The 21,251-nt window shown below is 39.2% G+C and overlaps 3 protein-coding genes across 7 annotated transcripts; 1 reads left to right on the top strand and 2 right to left on the bottom strand.

The window, feature by feature from the left end:
- Window positions 1-2,327: 2,327 nt before the first annotated feature.
- Window positions 2,328-10,272, bottom strand: slmapb (sarcolemma associated protein b). Of its 5 annotated transcripts, none has more exons than XM_026366842.1 (11): window positions 10,144-10,272; window positions 8,880-9,060; window positions 8,535-8,591; window positions 5,660-5,788; window positions 5,490-5,564; window positions 5,048-5,350; window positions 4,548-4,818; window positions 4,250-4,421; window positions 3,852-3,986; window positions 3,208-3,295; window positions 2,328-2,805 (listed from the first exon to the last, which is right to left on the bottom strand). In XM_026366842.1, exons 3-10 carry the CDS (start codon window positions 8,584-8,586, stop codon window positions 3,212-3,214), a joined length of 1,221 nt encoding a protein of 406 aa, XP_026222627.1. In that variant the 5' UTR covers window positions 8,587-8,591; window positions 8,880-9,060; window positions 10,144-10,272; the 3' UTR covers window positions 2,328-2,805; window positions 3,208-3,211. The 5 variants fall into 5 exon arrangements, with proteins under 5 accessions (XP_026222627.1, XP_026222628.1, XP_026222629.1 ...); XM_026366843.1 differs by having other exon boundaries at window positions 8,880-9,250; window positions 10,144-10,262; XM_026366844.1 differs by having other exon boundaries at window positions 8,880-9,049; window positions 10,144-10,224.
- A 703-nt stretch (window positions 10,273-10,975) lies between these two features.
- On the top strand, window positions 10,976-16,622 carry LOC113167742 (ceramide synthase 5-like). The gene is made up of 10 exons (XM_026368565.1): window positions 10,976-11,456; window positions 12,380-12,482; window positions 12,666-12,796; window positions 12,933-12,990; window positions 13,693-13,743; window positions 13,879-13,971; window positions 14,398-14,526; window positions 14,650-14,756; window positions 15,145-15,301; window positions 16,124-16,622. The coding sequence occupies exons 1-10, from the start codon at window positions 11,281-11,283 to the stop codon at window positions 16,208-16,210; spliced, it is 1,092 nt and encodes a 363-aa protein (XP_026224350.1). The 5' UTR covers window positions 10,976-11,280; the 3' UTR covers window positions 16,211-16,622.
- Window positions 16,623-16,717: 95 nt separating this feature from the next.
- si:ch73-233m11.2 (NACHT, LRR and PYD domains-containing protein 3) lies at window positions 16,718-20,679 on the bottom strand. The gene is made up of 9 exons (XM_026368564.1): window positions 20,639-20,679; window positions 18,865-20,455; window positions 18,628-18,789; window positions 18,354-18,521; window positions 18,080-18,253; window positions 17,688-17,861; window positions 17,402-17,575; window positions 17,136-17,303; window positions 16,718-17,019 (listed from the first exon to the last, which is right to left on the bottom strand). Exons 2-9 carry the CDS (start codon window positions 20,442-20,444, stop codon window positions 16,950-16,952), a joined length of 2,670 nt encoding a protein of 889 aa, XP_026224349.1. The 5' UTR covers window positions 20,445-20,455; window positions 20,639-20,679; the 3' UTR covers window positions 16,718-16,949.
- Window positions 20,680-21,251: the final 572 nt, after the last annotated feature.

Here is a 21,251-nt window from a genome sequence, read left to right as displayed (position 1 = left end):
TTTGGCACATCATCCTAGTCATCATGTTATAGCTTGAGAAAGACCCTTGACACTGCAAAACCTGCAGAACAGAAACGACAAATCAATGCAACACAAAATGTGGGTCAAATGTAGACTGCGCTGTCTGCAGCCATCACCTTATGGACAAAATCATGCAACGGACTGGTCATAATATAATGAATCCTCCAGCACAGATCTGCCATAAGTTTGGTCAGTGCAAAGGGTGTAACTGCACTGAGCTCTCAACCCTATAATCATACAGCAGAATTAAAGGACACCGCACGACAAACAGTACTGTGAGGATCGAAATGTTCTTGTGTAATATTATGTAATGTCTTAATCCCCTTAAAGACATACTGCAGCCATTTAATATTATGCTTCCATAAAGTTAATGTCTTACAATAGACTGATAAAAAAACATGCTTAGATAGTGTTTCAATGTTAGATCAATTTGCATTGAAACTAAAATACTTTTAGCAATTGCAGAATGAGTTTCACATTTCCCGAACCCACTGGTATCATTTCCTACAACTCAAGACTCATTAGATCCATTACCATTATATGAGAATGGCAGAAAATTTCATGACAACCATCAATGCCTATGTAAGTGATGATTTGTAAATATATAACCATCTGTTTATCAAGAAGACCATTGCTACTATTAAACATACCTGAAACCAGGAAGAAAAATGAGAAATCATGTGAAATGTCAAACGAGAGCCTTAATAAACTGCATGAGACTTGTAAAATAAGTAGGAAATATGATGGCTCTTGTTCTGTAATGTGCACCATTAAGTACCAAAAACATCTTGGCACTTACTTTCACCTAATGTGGTTGTGTCCAGTGATGACAGCACTCTGGTCCTCTGTTCAACCACAGACTGACGCCTCATTTTCTGGTCCAAAGTCAAAATAAATGTTTTGTGATGACAGAAGACTTGAGAATGTTTATGTGATGTCTCCACTTTTCTATCTCTAATAAATACACACTGTAGTATGTGAATTATCCAGTCTTGTCTCTTGAAAAAAGTAATCTGCCGTTCACCAGAGGACAAAAAGGGGTCATTCTGTCATACAGGTCAAGAATTTGTCCACATAGTGCCCTCTCTTCGTAAATGCTGTAGACACATTTCATAGTTTTCCATGGTGCATTGTTGGCCTGCTCATGTACATACTGCATTCACCTGAGAAAACCTCTCTCAGAAGAAAACACTCTGTGCTCCCTGCTGCCAGCATCTTAAAATGCCATCTGCAAAACAGGGCAGCTTTTAGAACAAGAAAAGGGAACGTGAGATCTGGAAAGAGCCAACATAACAAATGCCAAAGGACAGAACTTTTTTTTTTCTATCAAAATATATGTTCCCTGTCTTTACATTGAAACATAGTAAACACATATCACGATACGGGTTTATGCTGTATGCAAGCAGTGTTGCTATGCAGGGTTGTAATGTACTCAGTGGGATGCTGATTTGAATGTTAAAAAAAAAAACAACCTCAAGCTTAGAAACAGCAGGTCTGACGTCATCTCCATGGTGGCTTCAAGTTGTGCACACTAATGCAGTGAATATACAATAAGTGCAATCATCAGGTTAAAGATCTTTTTTAAATTCAAATTGAATAAACTTTCAGCAAATGAATACATATAGTCAGTGTTGAAATTTGGCATGTATAGACTGGTTAAAAGCATGTAAACATTTAACCAATATGACAACTTTGAATATGTTTAGCTTTGAAATTATTTATAGTTTAGATTAGGTTCAGTTCATTTATGAGTTTTAAAAACCCATGTAATAGTATTCAACTATCAATTATTCATTATCAATACCATGTTTTTAAATAATATTGTGATATGTAATTATTTATAGTCTATAGTTGCTTGCCATTATCAATAAAATATGCTGCACCTCACTTCTGCTTGTCTGTATTTTCAGTGGCACTTTACTGCTGTGCATCAAGATTGCAAAATCTTATTTGTTTTTTTTCCTCTTTCAGATTTAATGTTACAATGTCATCTGAATGTGAGTGGATGGTAACATGTTCAGAAACAAAAAAAATGTCTCAGGTAAAGTGAGCATTGTTTCATCATATATTTTAAATAAGAAGAAATCAAACACACCAAGTTTGATATCTGCAGCCCTGAACGACAAACTCATAAAACAATATAAATCTATAGCTTAGATAAACTCTTCTTAAATAGCTTTCCAGTGTAAAATGTGCTGATCAGGCCTTTTATCAATATTCATTTTCCCCAACATCATAGCAGTGCCAATCACTATTGGTATGCTGTAACCATGTCTAGGGCATTCATCTTGCACTCGATCTGGGGCTAAATTATTGTGATAATATTTATTATTCTGACAGTTACAGAGACATATTACATTTAGGAAATTCAAACCCCAGACAGTCTACCAAAAATACCATCATACACATTTTGAATTAGTGTGTAGAGAATGTGTACAGTCATCAATGAATAATCCTTTAAGTGTAGTATAGATATCCCCCAAATAGAGTTCCTTCAAATAATAGACATACCATTTGATTTAAATGCACACAAAACTAACATTCTTTTATTAACATCTCTGCCATCTAAAATAGAGCATCTTAAAAATTAAACAGTGTTAAGTATGAGCCCTCCTAATTAATAGCGCTGATATGATGAGGGGGGCAAGTTTTTCAGTTTCAGTGCAGACAAATATGGATTCATGTGTGTGTTTGAGTGAGTTGCCCTCAGGTCCTGAAGAGCACAGCAGCAGTCACAGCTGTTACAGCCACAGCAACCACAGGGCCCCAGATCATCCACGGTTTCTGAAACAAGTGGTGACACAGAGATGGATACATAAGCATCACGACATGAAAACACCCATCCAAGGATTGCCAAAGCTTTGACAGTGGGAGCTCGCCACTGAGACCAATGCATAGCGCACAGAACGCCAGTTAAAAACGGCTCTTTCAGATAAAAGATAAGCCCATCCAAGGCAACGGAGAGAAACAGTTGTTAAGCATTAGCCACTCAGACAAGACAAACAGATGTCAGATGTTGGAACAGAATGATTAGAGAGGTTAGAGTTTCTTAGACTTTAATTTTTGGAGTTTTCCTCAAGGAAGGCATTCTCAGGAATGAGGAAAACCTGATTAAGTCATGCAATGATCCAAAAAACACTGATGAGAATGAAAGATGTAGGCCAACTTGACAGGAGTAATGTGTACCTTACTACCACAATGCGCCGAAGCACCAATACAGCAAAGCCAGGATAAGGCCGATGACTATGGCTTGAACAGGCAGCAATAGGGAAGTCTACAGAAGGGAAGGGATATTATAGTATTCAACTGCAACGGCACATACTTTAGTTGGGCATGGCTTTATTAATACACCCCCCAGTAAGTAGTTTGTGTCTGTAATTGGTGTTTATAAAAAAAAATCTAAAGTCACACATGACTGTCAATGATTAAAAGCAAAAGAAAAAAAAAAAAAAAAAAGAAGAAGAAGTGGATGAGTAGGGTAGGAGCTGTACTGAGAGAGGGAAAAGAAAACTGTGAATCTCACAAAAAGATTCACCTTTTATTTATTTATTTATGGAGACACATCACAAAAATGGATAAATAAAATCAATCTACAAAAACATTTCACATGTTCACTACTGGTGGAAAATCTGAAGCAAAGCTCATGCTTCAGTACAACCGCAGACAACGGCTTCTTATGGACATAAAAGCTATGATTTGATTTTTACCTTAAATGCAGTGACTGATTCTATACTTTATGCACCTTTCACGTTATTTTACATTAATATATGTGCTTTTGATGAAAGACTAGCTTATCCTTTCTGTTGAGTGATTGAGAGACCAGCACTGACCTTTGTTCCTTTCTCCTGTAACTCCTTGAGGTTGGCTTTGCATTCATCAAGTTCATCGGCAAGCAACTGTTTTTCCTGCTCAGTCTTTTCATACTTTTCTTTTAGGTCTGACAGCTCCGACTTAGCTTCCTCAAACTGCATAAAGCAAATTACAACATTTAATTGAAAGAAGAACACATTTTGTACCATAATACTGTACTGTAACATCAATTTCACTGTAATATCAAAGAATTTGTACCAATCGGGGTCACCCTACTTGATCATGCAGAAGAAAAGTTGAATCCAAATGTTTGCTCAGTTATTGTAACAGGATTTTTAAAAAGTCAGGACTATGACTGGACTATTCTTAGGCCTAACCTGACTCAGGTGGATGTCTTTGTTTTGTTTTGACAACATACCTCTCTCTGTAGACCCTTGCTGCGGTTGTCTGCCTCATCCAGTTGGGATTGCAGGATGGTGCTATCCTGCTGGTGCTGGAGCTGTAGAGCCACCAGACTCTTCTCCAACTCCTGCTGGGATCTCTCTAGGCCTCTGAGACTGTTACTCAGCTCAGTGTTTTGGGTACGTGAGCTACCAGAAACAAAACAACAGAGTAACAAGTATGACCTGTGGTATACTGTATAGCAATATCAATATGCAGAGTCAAGTAAACAAAACAGAGCGAACAATGGTTTGAGGTGAATGTTGCTCACTAACCTGATAAGGTCCTTCTCCAGGTGCTGTTGTTTTTGGAGCAGTGCCTCTTTCTCTGAGCGCAGAGTTGCAGATTCACTGAGTAGGTTGCCCTTCTCTTTCTGGTGACTCTTCAGGAGTTCCTCCTTGTCAGTCCTGAGAGAAGCACATTCATTTTGCAGACTGCTTATTTCCTTTTGGTGTTTGCTCATCATATCCTGTTTCTCAGATCGCAGGACAGAACATTCCTTCTGATGGCCATTACACTCCACCTGCACTGACTGGAGCTCACTAGCTGTGGAAAAAAAAACATTTTATGTAATGGTGCATTGTTTGATTAATGATGAACAGATGAAGTTAGAAACATGTTTTACAATGATTTTAACAATGTTTAATACTAATATAACTGTCAAGCTCAGGAATGTGTAGGTCTATTTAAATAAACGCTACAACCATTGTGTCATCTGTCATCTCCTTTTTAAAAGCTACTGTCTTAGTGTAGCTCTATTTAAACTGTGTAGTACCTTGTATTTCTGCAGTTTTCTGCCACTGCTTGCTCTGCTGCTCAAGTTCATGCTGTAGGTTGTCAATCTCCCGCTCATATTTGTTCGCAGTTTGACGCCATTTGTCCAGATCCTTCAAGGCGGTTGCCAGGTTACTCTGGATGGCAGCAATGTCACGTTCCCTCTCAGCAGTGGTCGACTCGAGGGCACGTTTCAGTGACTTTAGCTCATCACGTGCGCTTTGTAGCTCATCACGTGAACTGGAGGAGACATCGATTTGCTCTCTGAGAAAGCCCATTTCATCTTGGAGATGCTGCACTTGACCTGTCAAAGGCAGAATCAGCATTTCAAAACAGTATTGTTGACTTTTATACGTACAAGATAGTAGTACAATTCAGCTACTTTACTCTCCAACCAAACAGCAAGCAAGAAAAAGTGGCTTCAGAAAACATATCACATTTACCTTGAAGACGTTTTATTTGTTTTGCAGATTCATCAGCTTGTTTTTTATTGTCTTTTCTCTCTTCCTCCAGGATACCTACAAAATATAATTTCATTTATTTAATGCATTTGTGGTTAGTTGTACAGTATGAAGTGAACTGTGTATTTAACATCAAGGATTTAAAATTTTACCTTGTAGCTCAATGGATTTGTGTTTCTGAGCATTTGCTTGGTCCTGGGCTTCCCTAAGTTCATCACTCAAGCGCTGGATAATTTTTTCTGAATCTCCAGAGGATCCCATGTTTGACCTGGTCAGGTCATCTGACAGAACAAAAAAATTTCTTAAATAAAGGATTTATTTGAGTTTCCATCTGCAAACACTTTATATAGAATAAAGTAACACAAGAAAGTTAAGTTAAAATCATAATGAGACATCAGGCAGTAATCATGGCAACACAATACTATAAAAATAGAAGAATAACTCATAGTTCCATCATATTAATTCTGCTTCACTCCCAAATATTTAACCAGGACTGTCTGACTAGATGATTTCCCAAGATATTAAAATGGCCCTATTACATAAACTAATTGCCAACCCAGAAATAGACCCTTATATGCACTTTAAATCCAAGCTTTCATTCCAAGTTGTCCATTTTCCCAGTGATGCAAGAGTCTCTGATGACTACACTGTCTGTTAACAGTAGGATACTGTAAATAATGCATAATGCGGGCTAGCCAACTTGTCAAGTACCTGTTATTTTCTAGAGGTAGAAACAAGCTCCACAAATACTTGTGTTTTGCCATTGCCCAGTGACAATCTTGATCCCCTAATCTACCATGGCTAGGAAAAGAGATGACCTCATCTCAGACCGAGCATTTGGCAGAGGCGAAAACAAGAGGAGGGACAGGTCAAGCATGTGTACCATAAATGGACACAGAGGACTGAGACTGCTGTGAAAGGCTGCATTTGTTTAGAAAACAATGGTTTCATTGTGTCTAGCACACATGGTTGCATAAACACACTGTATAAATACACACAAACATAGGCTCTGATAAATGCCCCTAAAATTAACAGGTATTAGGCTACTGATGGACGCTGGAAGCACCCTCTGACTCAAGCACATGATCACCTTGTGTGTGCCAGACAAAGGATGGGTGGGCAGTGCTCTGTCCACCATGTGTGTATGAGGTTGTGTGTTCCTTCATCCATGCATATGTATGAGTGAGAGTCACAATGCAAGTGGGCTCATCTCTGAAGAGAACATGGGGGATAAAGACTATTTCAGAAGAGGGTAAGGTTTAAGACTTTACAAAATATAACTATTATAATGTCTGCAGTATTTTTTGCCTAGACAGCTGTGTATTTGAGGTGGTAATGAGCAGCATCAGTGCACCTCCTGAAATTGTATTGGCCCGATTCCTGTTCATATTCTACACATCTGACATTTGCTACAACTCAGTAACCTGCCACCTCAAGTCCTTTGATCACTCAATCGTTGAGTCTAACAATAACTATAACTGACTACAGACATGATGAAGAGCTTTGCAGAGTGGTGCAGGTTAAATATCAGCATCAGTAAAATCAAAGAACATACATATGTCCAAATCAACAAACAGGGTACTAAAGATGTTATAACAGTCTATAGTCACAACTGTCATGTTCTTTGCTGTGCTGGAAAGGTAGCATCAAGGTTGATGAAGCCAACAGACTGAACAAATTAATCTAGAAGGCAAAATCTGTAGTTTGACTAGAATTTGTCTTTCTGGAGGCCGTAGAAGACAGGAGGATAGTGGACAAATTCAGTATCATCCAGGACAAATCCATCTCACCCATTCTACCATGGACTGTGGCAAATGGGAAGTTGTGCCCAGTGCTGTAGGACTGTACAAGACTGCACCATCTGAACAATAACAGACATGTCGTCATTCACATAATTCTGACATATCAAAACACCCAAAAACTTTACATCACAGTGCATTTACTGTAAATATTTATGGCAAATCTGTATCATTATTTCTTTAATTTTATTATTAATATTTAAATTTCCTTCAAAAAATCTTTAATAATGATATGTATCTTGGTTACTTTATTCTTTCAATTGTCCTTATGGTTTTACTTTTCATCTCCTTTCTTGTCACTGTGTGGCTGTAACAAGTGAATTTCTCCCTTGGGGGGATCATTTAAGTTTTATCTTATACAGTGAGTGGCTATTACCACCAAATGACACCTGTCAAAATAATAATGAGATTAGTCTGTGCATAAATATACCTCTCTGACTAGTTGGGGATTTTGAGCATCACAGTGCCTCAAGTGATGACAGAAAAGAATGTAGGAGAAAATCTTTTTTTAGCTCAAGTGCTGAAGGCTAGAGCCTTCGTGGTCCATCTTTGCCCGCTGTCCGTTTCGTTCCCAATAAATGTGACGGCATTCTTTGATTGAATCTGAGTGTTTGTTCGCACCGAGTGTCCACACTATTCACGCAATCTCTATAAAACTGTTCATCAGACTGCAAGCATGGCATATTAATTTACACCTTAATATATGACTGAAGCCGAGAAATACCCTCATCCTGAAATGACTGATCTACTGTTCTGCAAGGACACAGTTTGCTTTGTCCTGCTTTTACACCGTGCAGTGTAGCATTTCAAATTAATTTATCATGCAAAATTGATTTACGTATTTTGTCATCAATGTCCCTGTTGATTCTTATGTTCCCTGTATTGCACCGTCATTGCATTATCTCTGGCATTCTATTTTAATCAGTCACCCTAAATGTCAGAGCTACCATGCTGGTCAGCTGATGTGCCAAGAGACTCCATCTTCTATTAAGTTGTTGACACTAGAGAAATCAGCCTCTAAAACAAGGCCATCCACAGCACCGTAAGCTCCAAAGGAAACTAACTGTCCAACTGTGACTCAGGCTTCTTTCACCCCTCACAGTCAGTTTAGAGGACACGCTGTGACAGGTACAAGCCAAACAAGCAAAAAAAAAAAAAAAATGCCAAGTCATTCCCCTACATTCTGTCAGTCCATATCTAGAAAAAAATAAAAATACACCTGGGTTACCTTCAATCAGTGACACGTTATTCAGAGGATCACTCAGATCTTTCCCTTCCATTTTATCTGTTTAAAAAAAAAAAAGTGTAACTACATGACATATGGACAAGTACCCATAGATAGACATAAATCAAGTTAAAAACACATTTTAGGAATACACATCCACAAAAATAACTATATGAATAGTGGTTATTGAGTATTTTCTAAAGATGAACACAAAAATACATGCTCATTTGTGAACACAAGTAATTTTGGAATAGACATCTGCATAGCTGCTGAGAAATTTATTTTGAGGATTAAGTCAGAGAAAATGACCTAAGAGGTTAAGAATAAATCTTAAACCAGAAATATTACCTTATGTGATCCAGGAGCTACAGTACGCTATGTGCTGAGGCTACAGCAGTCCCTGACATGAAGAACTCTTTTCCAACTATCAGATTTTTTTCAGATGCGAAATGGAGCAGTCCAAACAGTGAGGGGAGGACACTCAGGGGATGACAGACACGATGTACCAGTCATCCCTGCTATTGGTGGACTGAGATCAGTGAAGAACGGGCATACGTAAACGGATAAATACTTTAAGTATTGTTAAAAAGCTACACTAGAAATAAATAAAAATGAAAGCAGTCAAAAACACGACCCCCCTGTTTTGTGGCAGCAGTCCCCAGCCCCTCCACACTAGGTCATGTATCCCAGTAGGGCATCTCAGAAGCTGCAGCTGCATACTGACACAGAGAGGTTTTGTTCAGGGTGCTGTGTTACTCTCTGACCAGTTGGTACTGATGTATAAATGACATAGAATAGGCACTGCTCAGAGTGTGTGTGTGTGTCATGCATGTACTGCATAAGCCTTTTTTGACCTCTAGGCCATTGATTTTCACTTTAGATTTCTTTAAAAAAAAAAAATGCATCTGTCAGGTCAGGAGCTTTCATTACTACTTTGTGTCACATCATAAAGTCTTTGAATAATGTATGAAGTCCATAAACAGACATGCCAGTTATGATGCAGGTTTAAAAGGGGAGACAGGTTTTTGCTGACATTCACTTAAAATTAAGTAGAAAAATGTTCATCATACACAAAGTAAAAAAAAAAAAAACTGATGTAGCTTCAATGCTTTTTCTTAAACCAGTTCAACTTCTTACATAAAGGATAAGACAAATAAATAAATTTCAGTAAACTGTAATTTTTTCAACTAGTTAAATGACAGTACACACCCAAATAAAAATGGACTTAGCTAAGGCTGGCTAAAGCAAGTTGTGCAGTATTATATTTATTGTTCTATTTGTTTGTAAATGCTCAACTGAACATTGACGTTAGCAATTTTTATTTTAACTCTGATAGGATATTCCCCAGAGTAAACTATTAACCGTAGTTTTAGTGTCTTAAGTCTTAAGTTAAATTGATTTTTTCACACTAGTAACGTTACAATGCAGTTAGGTTAGCTAGCTTAACGCTAGTTGACTTGACATCACTGAACATTACTGGATAACGTTAGCTAGCTAAATAACTAACGTTGCTTGTTTGATTGCCCGTTAGCTTGACTTAAAAGTTACTTTAAACAAGTTACAGGCTTAAACGTGGCTAAACGCACTGAGTATGTTAGTTGTTGCAACTTACCACCAAAAAACTCGAAAATATGATTAGTTTATCATTAGCTTAACTAGCCACAGCTAATTAAATGACGTTCTTCGTTAATTGCTAATTGACTGCGGTCAGGCTCAGCTGTTAAGATTATGTTGCGCGTCTTTTCCTGTAATTACGGTACGGGTGCTTGGAGCAGCCAAAATAGATTCTAAAAGACGAAGCGTGTAAACAAAAATGGAAAAGCGTGTAAAGTCGCCTCCAGAATATAATGCACTTATATATATATAAGTGCATTATATTTTGTAAGGTCTTAAACACTGTAAAGTGCCTTGAGATGACTTCTGTTGTACAAATAAAACTGGATTGAATAATAAACCACTTCCATAACATGTTTGGAAATAAAGTGTAAAATGATAAAGTCAAGTTGTGCCCTTGGTTATAGAGTGAATTTATATTGATCTATAACTGTCAATAAGATTATTTCTCTATGGGGTTTGCTAAAATGATCAGTGGTCATGTGTTCAGTGTGCCACCAACTATAAACAAAGAAATAAAGTCGGTTTATTATTGTTTTATCAGCACCACACAGACAAAAAATGCAAACGCAAAACAAATATCATACAGAAACTGAATTATGTAGCTTAATTACAAGTTATGATTACAATCATTTCAAATGAAAATGAAATACATCCACGAGTGAAACCTCGATATTAGGGCTATAGCATGACACGGATATCTATGATCATCATCATGATTATTATGGGAGCGACTGTTATTCTTCAGAGTTAAATTCGGGCTACAAACAAACGGGAAAGGCTTAATTCGCCACCTACAGTGCAGGAGTGTGTCTCGTCGTAACTATGCTTGGACTTTGAGGGGACAGGGATCTCAGATACTACTATCTCAGAAACAGTGTGTTCATGCTTGAAGTGAGGACTTGATTGAAAGTTGCCTAATCAGTGCAGTGGGTGTTTCCTCTCAGCCTGACGCGTCCGGTGCAGTTTACTCAATAGGAGTTAACCAGAAACTGATGCTTACTATACACAGGAGGTGGGTGCGTCACTGCAAAGGCTTTTTAGTTAGTTAAGACTCTTCATCAGATGTCCCACAAGTAAATATCTGCACGGTTGAGTTCACGTTTTTAGCTGTCTGAGTATTTTCTGGTGCCCGATGACTTCCTCAATCTCAGCCTGGATTTGGAGTGAGAGATTTTGGCTTCCTGAAAATGTTTCCTGGGCGGACATGGAGCATCCACCTCCTGGTGTGGAGTATCCCCGAGTGGGACACATGCTGTACGCCCTGCCGCTGGCTGCAGGAGTTCATCTAGTGAGACGACTTTTTGAGAGGTAAATTAGATCCTTGTTTGTTATTGTAGCTTCTGCTAGATGTGGGTGACTGCTGAGAGATTCAGGCTTATGTGGAAACTGTTGATCATATGAGAGGGGAACACATAGCTATAAAAATATACAATATAAATGTTACTGTACTGAGGTTATGGAATTTAAATGTTGTGTGAACAGATGGAAATGACTACACCGGCTTGAGACACATGTTGATCTGGTTAACCAATAACAGTTTTCAAAAAACAGCCCCAAAAAGATGCAGCATATAAATATAACTCACTCATGTCTGTAAGTGTGTGGTGCTTGAGATTGTGCTTTTTAAGTTAAAAATCCCCCTATGCCAACTTTATACATTCAAATAAAATTTTCTGTGAGCAGCAACATTTGGCTAAATTTAAAGTTGTGCAAATGATGTGGACTTTGTGGAGAGTGCTTCATTTAAAGTACAATCACAGCTGATAGGCAAACCACAGCCCAACCTGTACTTTGATTTATTTAGTCTTTTCCATGTTGTTAACTCCAGATAAGTGGGGTGTTCTTGGATTGAGATGTGATAAATGGCTCTGAGTTCGAACAAGAACAACCAGATGATCTTGTGACACTCATCAGTCTTTTAGAGGTGATCATCACACTCTGGTTAGACCAGGTGCTACATTCCCCAGGATGCCTGTGTCCCTCCTATAGCCTCTATTATGTTCTCTGTCCCTCCCTCTAGGACACAAACATACATGTCAAACTAAACTTCATGGCCAAAGTGCAAAACGTCACTTAAAGTATCTACTTGCAAAGATTGTCTAACAATGCATCTGTTTCTATAGGCTGCACAAGGTCTCTCAGACTTTTGCCCTGTTTGAATGTGTCTCTTAATACCACACCACCTCTCTGTCCCCTCCCTCTCTTTTTTGCCTCTGTGCGTGTGTATACAGGCTAGTGGCCAAGCCCTGTGCCCACATACTTCAGATTCAGGCGGGAGTGCCTCGGCAAGCTCAGCCCAACACTGTCCTGGAGGGGCTGTATCAGTCCAAAACGGTACATAAGGCTCACGTTAGTTCTGTAGTCCATCAAATATTCCTCCACACATTGTAACACATAATGATATGTTCACTAAATACCTCTTGTGGTGTGACAGCCACACCTACTGGTATTATGGTTTTACAAGTAGAGATTATGGAAAGCAAGTCATTTGTAATAGTTGTGTATTGTCCCCTTCAGTGTCCAGACACAAGGCAACTGGAGGGACTCTCCAAACAGCTGGACTGGGATGTGCGGAAAATACAGAGATGGTTTCGCATCCGTCGGAACCAAGACAGGCCCAGCATGCAGAAAAAGTTCTGTGAGAGCATGTAGGTCTCTACAAAGGTTCCTACTAGATTGTGGGGTAGTGGAAATGCAGTTCACGAGTAAAGCATACGTACTACAGCACATGTAAAAGTCATTTTGAAAGAGTTCATTGTCTCCTCCTCTTTTCTTTCATTACAGGTGGCGATTTACATTTTACCTGGGCATTTTTATCTATGCCATTCGCCATTTGTGGGTGGTGAGTTGAACTGGCATACTGTATGCTTTTGAGCAGTACACACTGACATAATGTACACATTTCATTGAAAGGTTAACATCTGCTGATCGTATTGGGCTGCAAGTCGGTTCACAGTTCTCAAGTCAGTAATTATTCTTCCTGACAGTAAATAGATGCCTTTCTAAAGTACTCACAGTGAGCGTGTTTTCATCCACCCACCTTTGTGTGTATTTTAAGTCTGAGCCAAAAAAACTTAAGTTAAAATGATAAAGAAAGCTTTTTTAGGCTTAGCTAAGGTGGCTGTATCAATTGAAAAGGTCTAAAGTGGATGTATCAATTGAAAACAAAATGCAACTAAATTAGAACGTCCTTGTTTATAAAATACTGTAGCAGCGCATGAAACATCAGTGTGTGTAGCAGCACTGTATAGTTCCATAAATTGAAACATGAAACAAACATGAATGCCTAATTGCCATCACATGGTTCTCCAACATTTGAAATTGGACTCTACTAATTATGTCGCAGCTCGTAAGCCCTCATCTTCTGCAGAGGTGTTATGGCACCAGACAGGAGGATCGGGAAAACTGTACTGTACTCACAAAACTGTATATATAGTTATATTAAACTGTGGCAATATTCAAATTGCCAACTTGTTCCTGTTTAACAAAGACTTCAAAACGTGAACCTATCCTTAATTCATACACTTTTATCTGTGTTCCTCAGTCGCCTTGGATGTGGGATACCAGACAGTGTTGGCATAACTATCCTTTTCAGGTTTGTTTGGTTTTTTGACTAACATCACATTTGGCTGCCCATATTGTCACTCTAATCACTTCAGCACCATAATGTTGGCAGGTCAGCGTGGCTACATATTTGTTAAAGGTGTTTTTGTTTCGCTCCCTCCCCAAGCCTCTAACTTCTGGACAGTACAACTACTATGTAGCTGAGCTGGCATTCTATTGGTCTCTGATGTTTTCCCAGTTCACAGACATTAAACGTAAGGTGAGTCAGCATCAGCTTTGCAACCTCTATTGTGCCTTCAATAGCCTCACTCTGTCCTTTGTATCGGCGCTGTTTTTCCAGCTTTTCATATTCACTTTATTTCATATGCATTCTTCTCACTGTCTTTGATCGTGCATTTGCAAGCTCACCTTTCACACGCAGAACAGGTTAGGCAGTGAAAGGCTGCAGTGTCATAAAAATCTATATTGGTGCTTATAGCTACAGGGCTGTGTAGCTATCATCAGTCTGTCATCTCATTCGGTTGCGGTAACCAGTCTTTATGTACAAAGACCAACAAATGGGGATTATTCTACAACCAACAACGTCTTGCCATTGTTCTTTAGGTGCAGGAGTTTGTTTTGGCTTAAGCGCCATCTTTCTTTACCTCATCTGTTTTTTTCTTTTTCTTTTTTAAACTGATGACAGGATTTCATCATCATGCTTGTCCACCACATGGCCACCATAATCCTCATCACATTCTCCTACGCAAACAATATGCTAAGAGCTGGGACTTTGGTCATGTGTTTGCATGATGCATCAGACATCTTCCTTGAGGTAGATAAGTCTGTCCTGAGTTTCACTTAGCAAATTCACACAGTGCTGTACAAGATATAGGTGAACAAAGCATGGGAAATAATATAACTGTGAGAATCACTGATGCCTCATTTATTCCCTTAGGCAGCCAAGCTGGCCAACTATGCCAAATACCAGAAGCTATGTGATGCCCTGTTTTTGGTGTTTAGCATAAGCTTTTTCGTCACTCGACTTGTCATCTATCCATTCTGGTGAGACAAATATTGAATGGCATATTTTATTGTTTTTTGTCACATATATATATATATATATATATATATATATATATATATATATATATATATATATATATATATATATATATATATATATATATATATATATATATATATATGTATGTGTGTGTGGTGTGTGTGTGTATATATATATATAATAGCTTTTATAGGTCTATTATATTTATGTATATCTATGTATATATTTCTGTATTCTATCTGTTTTCTATGATTTTACATGCTGTTTCTATAATATCTCTCTTATTTGAGCTATGTTCTACTCTGGGAATTACTATTTATATCTCTTATATATATATATATATATATATATGTATATGTAATCTCTGTATGTGTGTATTTGTTTTAGGATTATTTACAGCGTTCTGTTTGAGAGCTGGGAGATCATTGGCCCGTATCAGGCCTGGTGGCTGCTCAATGGTTTGCTGCTGGTCCTGCAGACGCTTCACATCATCTGGTTCTACCTCATCACTCGCATTGCAATTAAAGCAATATTCAAGGGAAAGGTTAGTCAGACAGTTCAGGCTATACTATGAAACAACATTACATCTTGTACCAAAATTCAATCATTTGAGGTCCCTGCTGACTTTGGCAATCCTCTGATGTTTTCTTTAGCACTACCATGAGGTTCTTCTGTTTTTAGTAAAATCTCTCAACAACCATTTGATGAATTGCAATGAAAGTTTGTGCAAAGTTCATGGCCCTCAGTGGATTTTTGTTATCCCGACTTTAACTCTAGCACCATCCAAAGATCAAAAGTTTAACTTACCCTGTGAATTATCTCCAGACCTACTAAATGAACTGTCATACATTTTTGTGTAGCTATTCGTGGTCCCCAGAGCATGAATCCTTCTGTATTTTGTAATCCTGAGTCTGAGTCATCTGCAGATTTAAATTTGCAATTATAAGATAAATTTCTATTAGACTTTGTTGTCTTGAAATTCATGTTCACATTTTCCTCAGGGTGAATTTTAATTAACACGGCAACACTCAAGTGTTAAATAATCTGAGCTGTACTTTCTTGATTATTTAATTCATTGTTTTATGATCGATCAACCAATGGTGGCATTCTTAGATGTCTTGTGTTGTCTGACCAAAAACCAAAATTGCAAATTATTATCATGTCGAACAAAGGAAAGCAACAAATTCTTACATTTAAGAGGCAAATGTTGGCCAGTTTACTACTATGATTATTCAATTAGCACCGCTATCCATGACATTAATTTGTACATTAATACTCTGACTAGTAACATCGTCACTAGTCTTAACCATGGTGTTACCACTGAGCTTGGTGTTTACTGCCTTCACATTCATGTTTTGTTTTACAGGTGTCAAAAGATGACCGTAGTGACATTGAGAGCAGTTCGGATGAGGAGACATATTCGACTACAAACAGCAGTCACGGTGATAAATGAGAAACTCATACCCACTGAATACCAACAAGGGGAAGTTTACTTGTAGAATGACCTCCCTTCACCTCCTGCATACCCGTGAGAACCATCATCTCACTCTGACCTCCTGAAAAGACATTAATGTTTTCTACTTTGAAAGATGTGCTGAGTTGACTATATGGAGAGAGGACTCACTCTCAATGTGTGGAGTACACACAGCCCAGTTTGTACTCAGATTTAAACTGGGTGAAGTTTACACCTGCTTTGTGTTGACAGGAACAGACTGTGTGGTCTGTGCACCTCACTGTGCGTGTAGTTCTAAAAATTTGAAATATATAATATCCACACTGCTACTGTCAAACACAAAGATTTGATTAGTGAATTTAAACATGTATTTTACAGCTCTAAAACAAATTACATCATTTGCCTGGAAAATACTGCTTAATCTTTTGTAAGTTTGTGATGTTTTAAATATCAAATATGTCTCTTCAAAATACCAAAGGTTTCTTAATAAAATAGTACTGCAGCAAATCAGGGATATAATGGGTTTATTATCTTATAGATGGTGAACTTGTAAGCTGCAGCTGATGATTACATTCATCACTGATTAATGTGGAGATTACTTCCTCAATGAACAGTTTGGCCTATAGATGCAAAATGCTTGCTAGCTTACACATCAATGGTTGTTTCAGCTGTACTTTAAGCATTGCAGCAAATGTGATCCTGTAGCAGTCTGTGAGCTGGATGGACTAATCGGCTTACTTCAGTATCGTATTCTGTCACACTCTTCCAACATGTCAAAAACGTCTTCACTGAAGTCGTTGTACTTCAGGCTGAAAGAGCAAAAGCAGTGGTTGGGTTTTTGTTCAGTGACGATTTGTTACTAAATTTATGTAAAGTATACTGACTCAAGAAGAGTTTATAATTAACCAAAATAAGTCACGCTTACTTCATCTCCTGCATGTTGTCACTGTTCTGCATGACCTGTACAAGGGCTGGGACGGAAACATCAGTCAGCGAGTTGTTTCTCAACTCCAGACTCTTTAAAGTCTTGTTGGCTCTTATGGCAGCACACAAGTCCTCAACACAGGCGTCTGTCAAGTCAGTCATTTCAACACTGTGATAGAGGAGGAGATAGACAGATGTTTATGTAGTGCGCTGTAATGTGATGATCAAAAACAACAGTGTTGGTTTGTTTTTCTGTCAACTACTCACTCCAGTTCCTCTAGCAGACAACTTGGATGTGCGACAGCATCCCAAATATGCTTAATGCCTTGATCCCCTACTTTATTAATGCCTACATTGAGGGATTTAAGTTGAGAAGTCCCACTTCTCAGCACTGAGCCCAATTCCTGGAAAACAGACTGGGTTAACTCGCATCGTTTCAACCTGTAGGGTGGAGCACACAAATAAACATATGTTGTTATCCGAATTTCACCGAGTATTTGTGGAAGGTGGACCTTTATCACTGAAAATCAGCGTTAACAAAAGGTGACTCTACCCAAGGTTTTCTAAGGGACATCCGGGTCGACTGAGGGCTTGGCAGAGCAACAGCGCCCCTTCCTGGCCCAAATCATTCACTGACAGGTCGAGCTCTGTCAGAGAGCAGTGCTCTGACATCAAGGCCTGCATCAGATGAGGACAGCAGGCACCTGTCAGCTCAGTGTCAAACAGTCTAGATAGAGGAAAAAAAGGATAAATAAAAAGTTACAATCTAACACGCTGTTTGAGTAATATCTCACCGATACGATTTTTCTGACTGCCTGAAAAATGAATATGGCCTTTGTTTTTTACTCAGGCAGAAATGATCTGAGGACACCTAGACATTTAGATAAGAAGTTACATTTTCTATGTTTTTAATACTTTTGTTAAACATGCAGCACATTGACTTACATGAGGCTCTGCAGTTTACAGAGTGGGTGCTGCAGGCACTTGCTCAAAGTCTCCACTCCACTGTCACCAACTGTGTTTTGTGTCAGGTCCACTTTTCTCAGCTCTGATTTGCCAGAACACAAAGCCGCTGATAAGGCCTCCATTGATGCTGCCGTTAACTCACACCTTCTTAGCCTTTTAATAAATAAAATATAATAATTTTCAAACCTTCAAGTCAATAATTTAAACATATATGACCAGCTGTACCAAAATACCACCCTGTTCAAGTACATACCAGAGCTCCTGGAGCTTGCAGTGAGGACTGTGTAGTGCTTTGCACAATTCAATGAAGGCCTGGTCCCCAATTTGATTAAACATCATATTCAACACGCACAGCTGAGAGGTGCCTGAGGTCAACACAGACACCAGATCTTCACAGCTTGTCAAGTTACATGATAAAAGGCTGGGTAAATCAAAAAACATACAAATACATATCAATTGAAGTGGTATCCGTGAGAAACGTCTGTTAAAATGACAAAATTACAAGTCGTAAACCAGGATAATCTTACTTTAATTCACGCAGTTTGCAGTCTCTGAGTCCAGCACAAAGTACGCTGAACTTTTCATCTCCGAGATACGTATGAGAGAGATCCAGGTTTGTGGTAACACCTCTGCTGAGAGCTGAAGCCACATGAGGAACAGCCCCAGTACTCAAGGAGCTGTTTGACAAGCTGGGAAACACAAGAAAGAAACTTCAAATATGACATAAATGGTGCCTGGGCATATGCATGTTTGTAATAACTCACATTATGTTGTGTGACATGCTCATAGTTGGAGCCAGGACTTCTGCTTGCTCCTCTGTAAAATTCCTTGTATTGTACAGATTCAACTGCTTCATTTCACCGAGACACGTGACGACATAATTCAGAGCAACACAGTCCTGGAGGCTCAGGTCACCATAGCTGATACCCATTGGTGCTGAAGAGGTGATGATCTCCTTCACCAAGCTCTTATTTTGAGCTTGATAAAGGAGGTGGAAGCAGCGGCAGTGCATGTCTTTGTAGCACCCCTTCAGTGTTGCCTCTGTGCTGCTTTTAAACCAGAATTTGAAATTCATGATCTGATCAGAGTTCAACTCCCCCAGCAGGGTCTCCATAGGCCTGCGCTGAATCGGCTCTGAGAGCCCAGAGAGGAAGAGATCCAGAAACTCCACACGACCCTTGTGCTTTTCCAACATCTTCTCCACTCCGTCACACATGGATTTGTCCAAAAAGAAAGACATGGCCAAGATAAACTCCAGCATCAGTTGGGAGTGGAACGAGAAGACACACGTATTTTCCTCTAGGTCGCCGTCTACTTTCAAGAAGTCAACAACTGAGGAAAGAAACTGTTGAAAGCCAAAGGCATTCATTTCCTCTTTGGTGCAGCCTGTATGCCGGTCAAGACAGCAATGAGAAGCCATTCTGCCGAGGGCCGACACCAGTTCTCTGATGCTGGACTTGTTAAGTGACAGCGCTTGCATCAGGTGGACCAGAATATCTACATAGAGCTGGGATAATGTTTCAGGAAGTTTTCTGCCAGCCTCCATCAGACGCTTGTAAATAGAGCAAACAGTCCAACAAAATCTAGGAGAGGCACAGAAGTCGTAGAAGCCCAGAGTCCTTTCCATGTGCATCAGTGCTTTGTTGGCAGAAGTTGGGTCAGTAAAGAACCCATTAAAGTAAGACTCCCTCTGGGGCTTTAGAAACCCTAATACTTTTACAGTGGTGCCGCTCAGAAACTCCAAACAACCCTTGGCTGATACGACAAACGCAGCTCCTTTCAGCAGTGATCCGTGAAGCAGACTGGCCATTAAACATGACACCGGGGCTGCCTGGGAGGGGTCCGAGCACAGGGTGTGGACGGAGGGGTCCAGGCTGTGTCTGTATTGATCTAGATCGTCAAAAAGAAACAGCACATCCTCAGGTCTCTGCAGAAGTAGGGGCATGGACTCGGCAGGGATGTGACCGTGATGGCGTTGCAGCAAACTCTCCAATGACAAGGTCGCCTCAAGAGAATTGATCTCCCTTATCGGGAAATAGAAAACATAAGAAAAGTTTTGAAGGTGTTCTCCTTTTGCCCAGTCCACAACTAGCTTTTCCAGAGCAGTGGTTTTCCCTGATCCCTCTGCACCGACCAGCATCACTGTTTTGGTTTCACCACACAGAGCCTTGTGGATGGCCTGGTCAGCGGAGGGCGGGCTGCTGCTGTCTGTGACCTGAGCTTCAGAAGTCAGTGGAGATATGTACTCATTGTTGTTTATCACACTGGCAGGGGGCTTTCCTCCTAGAAGGGTCCATATGCCCTTTGAGCTGAGGATGCGAGTCAGCACCGTGTCTTTGTCCATTCTGTTGAACACTGACGACAGAAAATGTTACTTACAATTAAAACTAGGCTTTAGCGAGAGAACATGTCATTCATGCAAATCAAATACAGCGCAATGAACTTTACTGCTGTCTACGCCACGTCTGCAGTGTAGTACTATGTAATTATCACTGTCATAACAGCTTTGAAGTGTCATCAAGACAAAACTTCACTTACAGAGCAGACGACGTGTTTTTTTGTTGTGGAGTTCTTCCGGGAAGGCGCGAAACAGGAAGTACGAGCTGTGATATTAAACCCCGGACGCTGCCTCACAGGCGTAAAGGAAAGTACTTTATCCTTTTCTTACTTTACTCCACTGTATTTCACACGGGAATACGTTGAACCTTTTACTCCAGTTTTTCCACAGTTACTTAGTTACTACAGATCCAGATTGATGAAGCAAACTAGCAATTACATTATTATGATCAATTAACCTACAGCACATGCGGTTCTATAAAAAGTAATAATTAATGCCACGTTTACCAGCTGCAGTATTAAAGTGATCTAATATGATATTTAGGTCTATTCTGAAACTACTCTGCATGACCAGTACTTTTAGTATTTCAAAGATGTTTTTATGTCAACAGGAGCACTTTTCTATACTTTGTCTGTGCTTTAAGTACATTTACCTGGTAATGTTTATACATCTTTAGTAACCTTTACATTTACATTTACATTGTGCTTACATTGTACTATTTCTACAAACTACTATTTCTGTGTCACCTTAAGTAAAACGATCTGTGGACATGTTCCAGTATTGGAAACGATAACAGACATGTGAATTAATGTG

Source organism: Anabas testudineus, chromosome 7, assembly GCF_900324465.2.
Source record: "Anabas testudineus chromosome 7, fAnaTes1.2, whole genome shotgun sequence".
Lineage (NCBI taxonomy): Eukaryota > Metazoa > Chordata > Actinopteri > Anabantiformes > Anabantidae > Anabas > Anabas testudineus.
This window is presented reverse-complemented; position numbering and strand designations above follow the sequence as displayed.

Excerpts from the sequence above, each read along its gene's own strand:
- slmapb (XM_026366842.1), bottom strand. The coding sequence starts at position 8,586 with ATGGAAGGGAAAGATCTGAGTGATCCTCTGAATAACGTGTCACTGATT. Across the intron at positions 5,789-8,534 it reads TAACGTGTCACTGATTGAAG|ATGACCTGACCAGGTCAAAC; the intron begins GTAACCCAGGTG and ends TTGTTCTGTCAG. Across the intron at positions 5,565-5,659 it reads CAAATCCATTGAGCTACAAG|GTATCCTGGAGGAAGAGAGA; the intron begins GTAAAATTTTAA and ends TATATTTTGTAG.
- LOC113167742 (XM_026368565.1), top strand. The coding sequence starts at position 11,281 with ATGACTTCCTCAATCTCAGCCTGGATTTGGAGTGAGAGATTTTGGCTT. Across the intron at positions 11,457-12,379 it reads GTGAGACGACTTTTTGAGAG|GCTAGTGGCCAAGCCCTGTG; the intron begins GTAAATTAGATC and ends GTGTGTATACAG. Across the intron at positions 12,483-12,665 it reads GGCTGTATCAGTCCAAAACG|TGTCCAGACACAAGGCAACT; the intron begins GTACATAAGGCT and ends TGTCCCCTTCAG.
- si:ch73-233m11.2 (XM_026368564.1), bottom strand. The coding sequence starts at position 20,444 with ATGGACAAAGACACGGTGCTGACTCGCATCCTCAGCTCAAAGGGCATA. Across the intron at positions 18,254-18,353 it reads TGCAAGCTCCAGGAGCTCTG|GCTAAGAAGGTGTGAGTTAA; the intron begins GTATGTACTTGA and ends ATTTATTAAAAG. Across the intron at positions 17,304-17,401 it reads TGTCTGCTAGAGGAACTGGA|TGTTGAAATGACTGACTTGA; the intron begins GTGAGTAGTTGA and ends CCTCTATCACAG.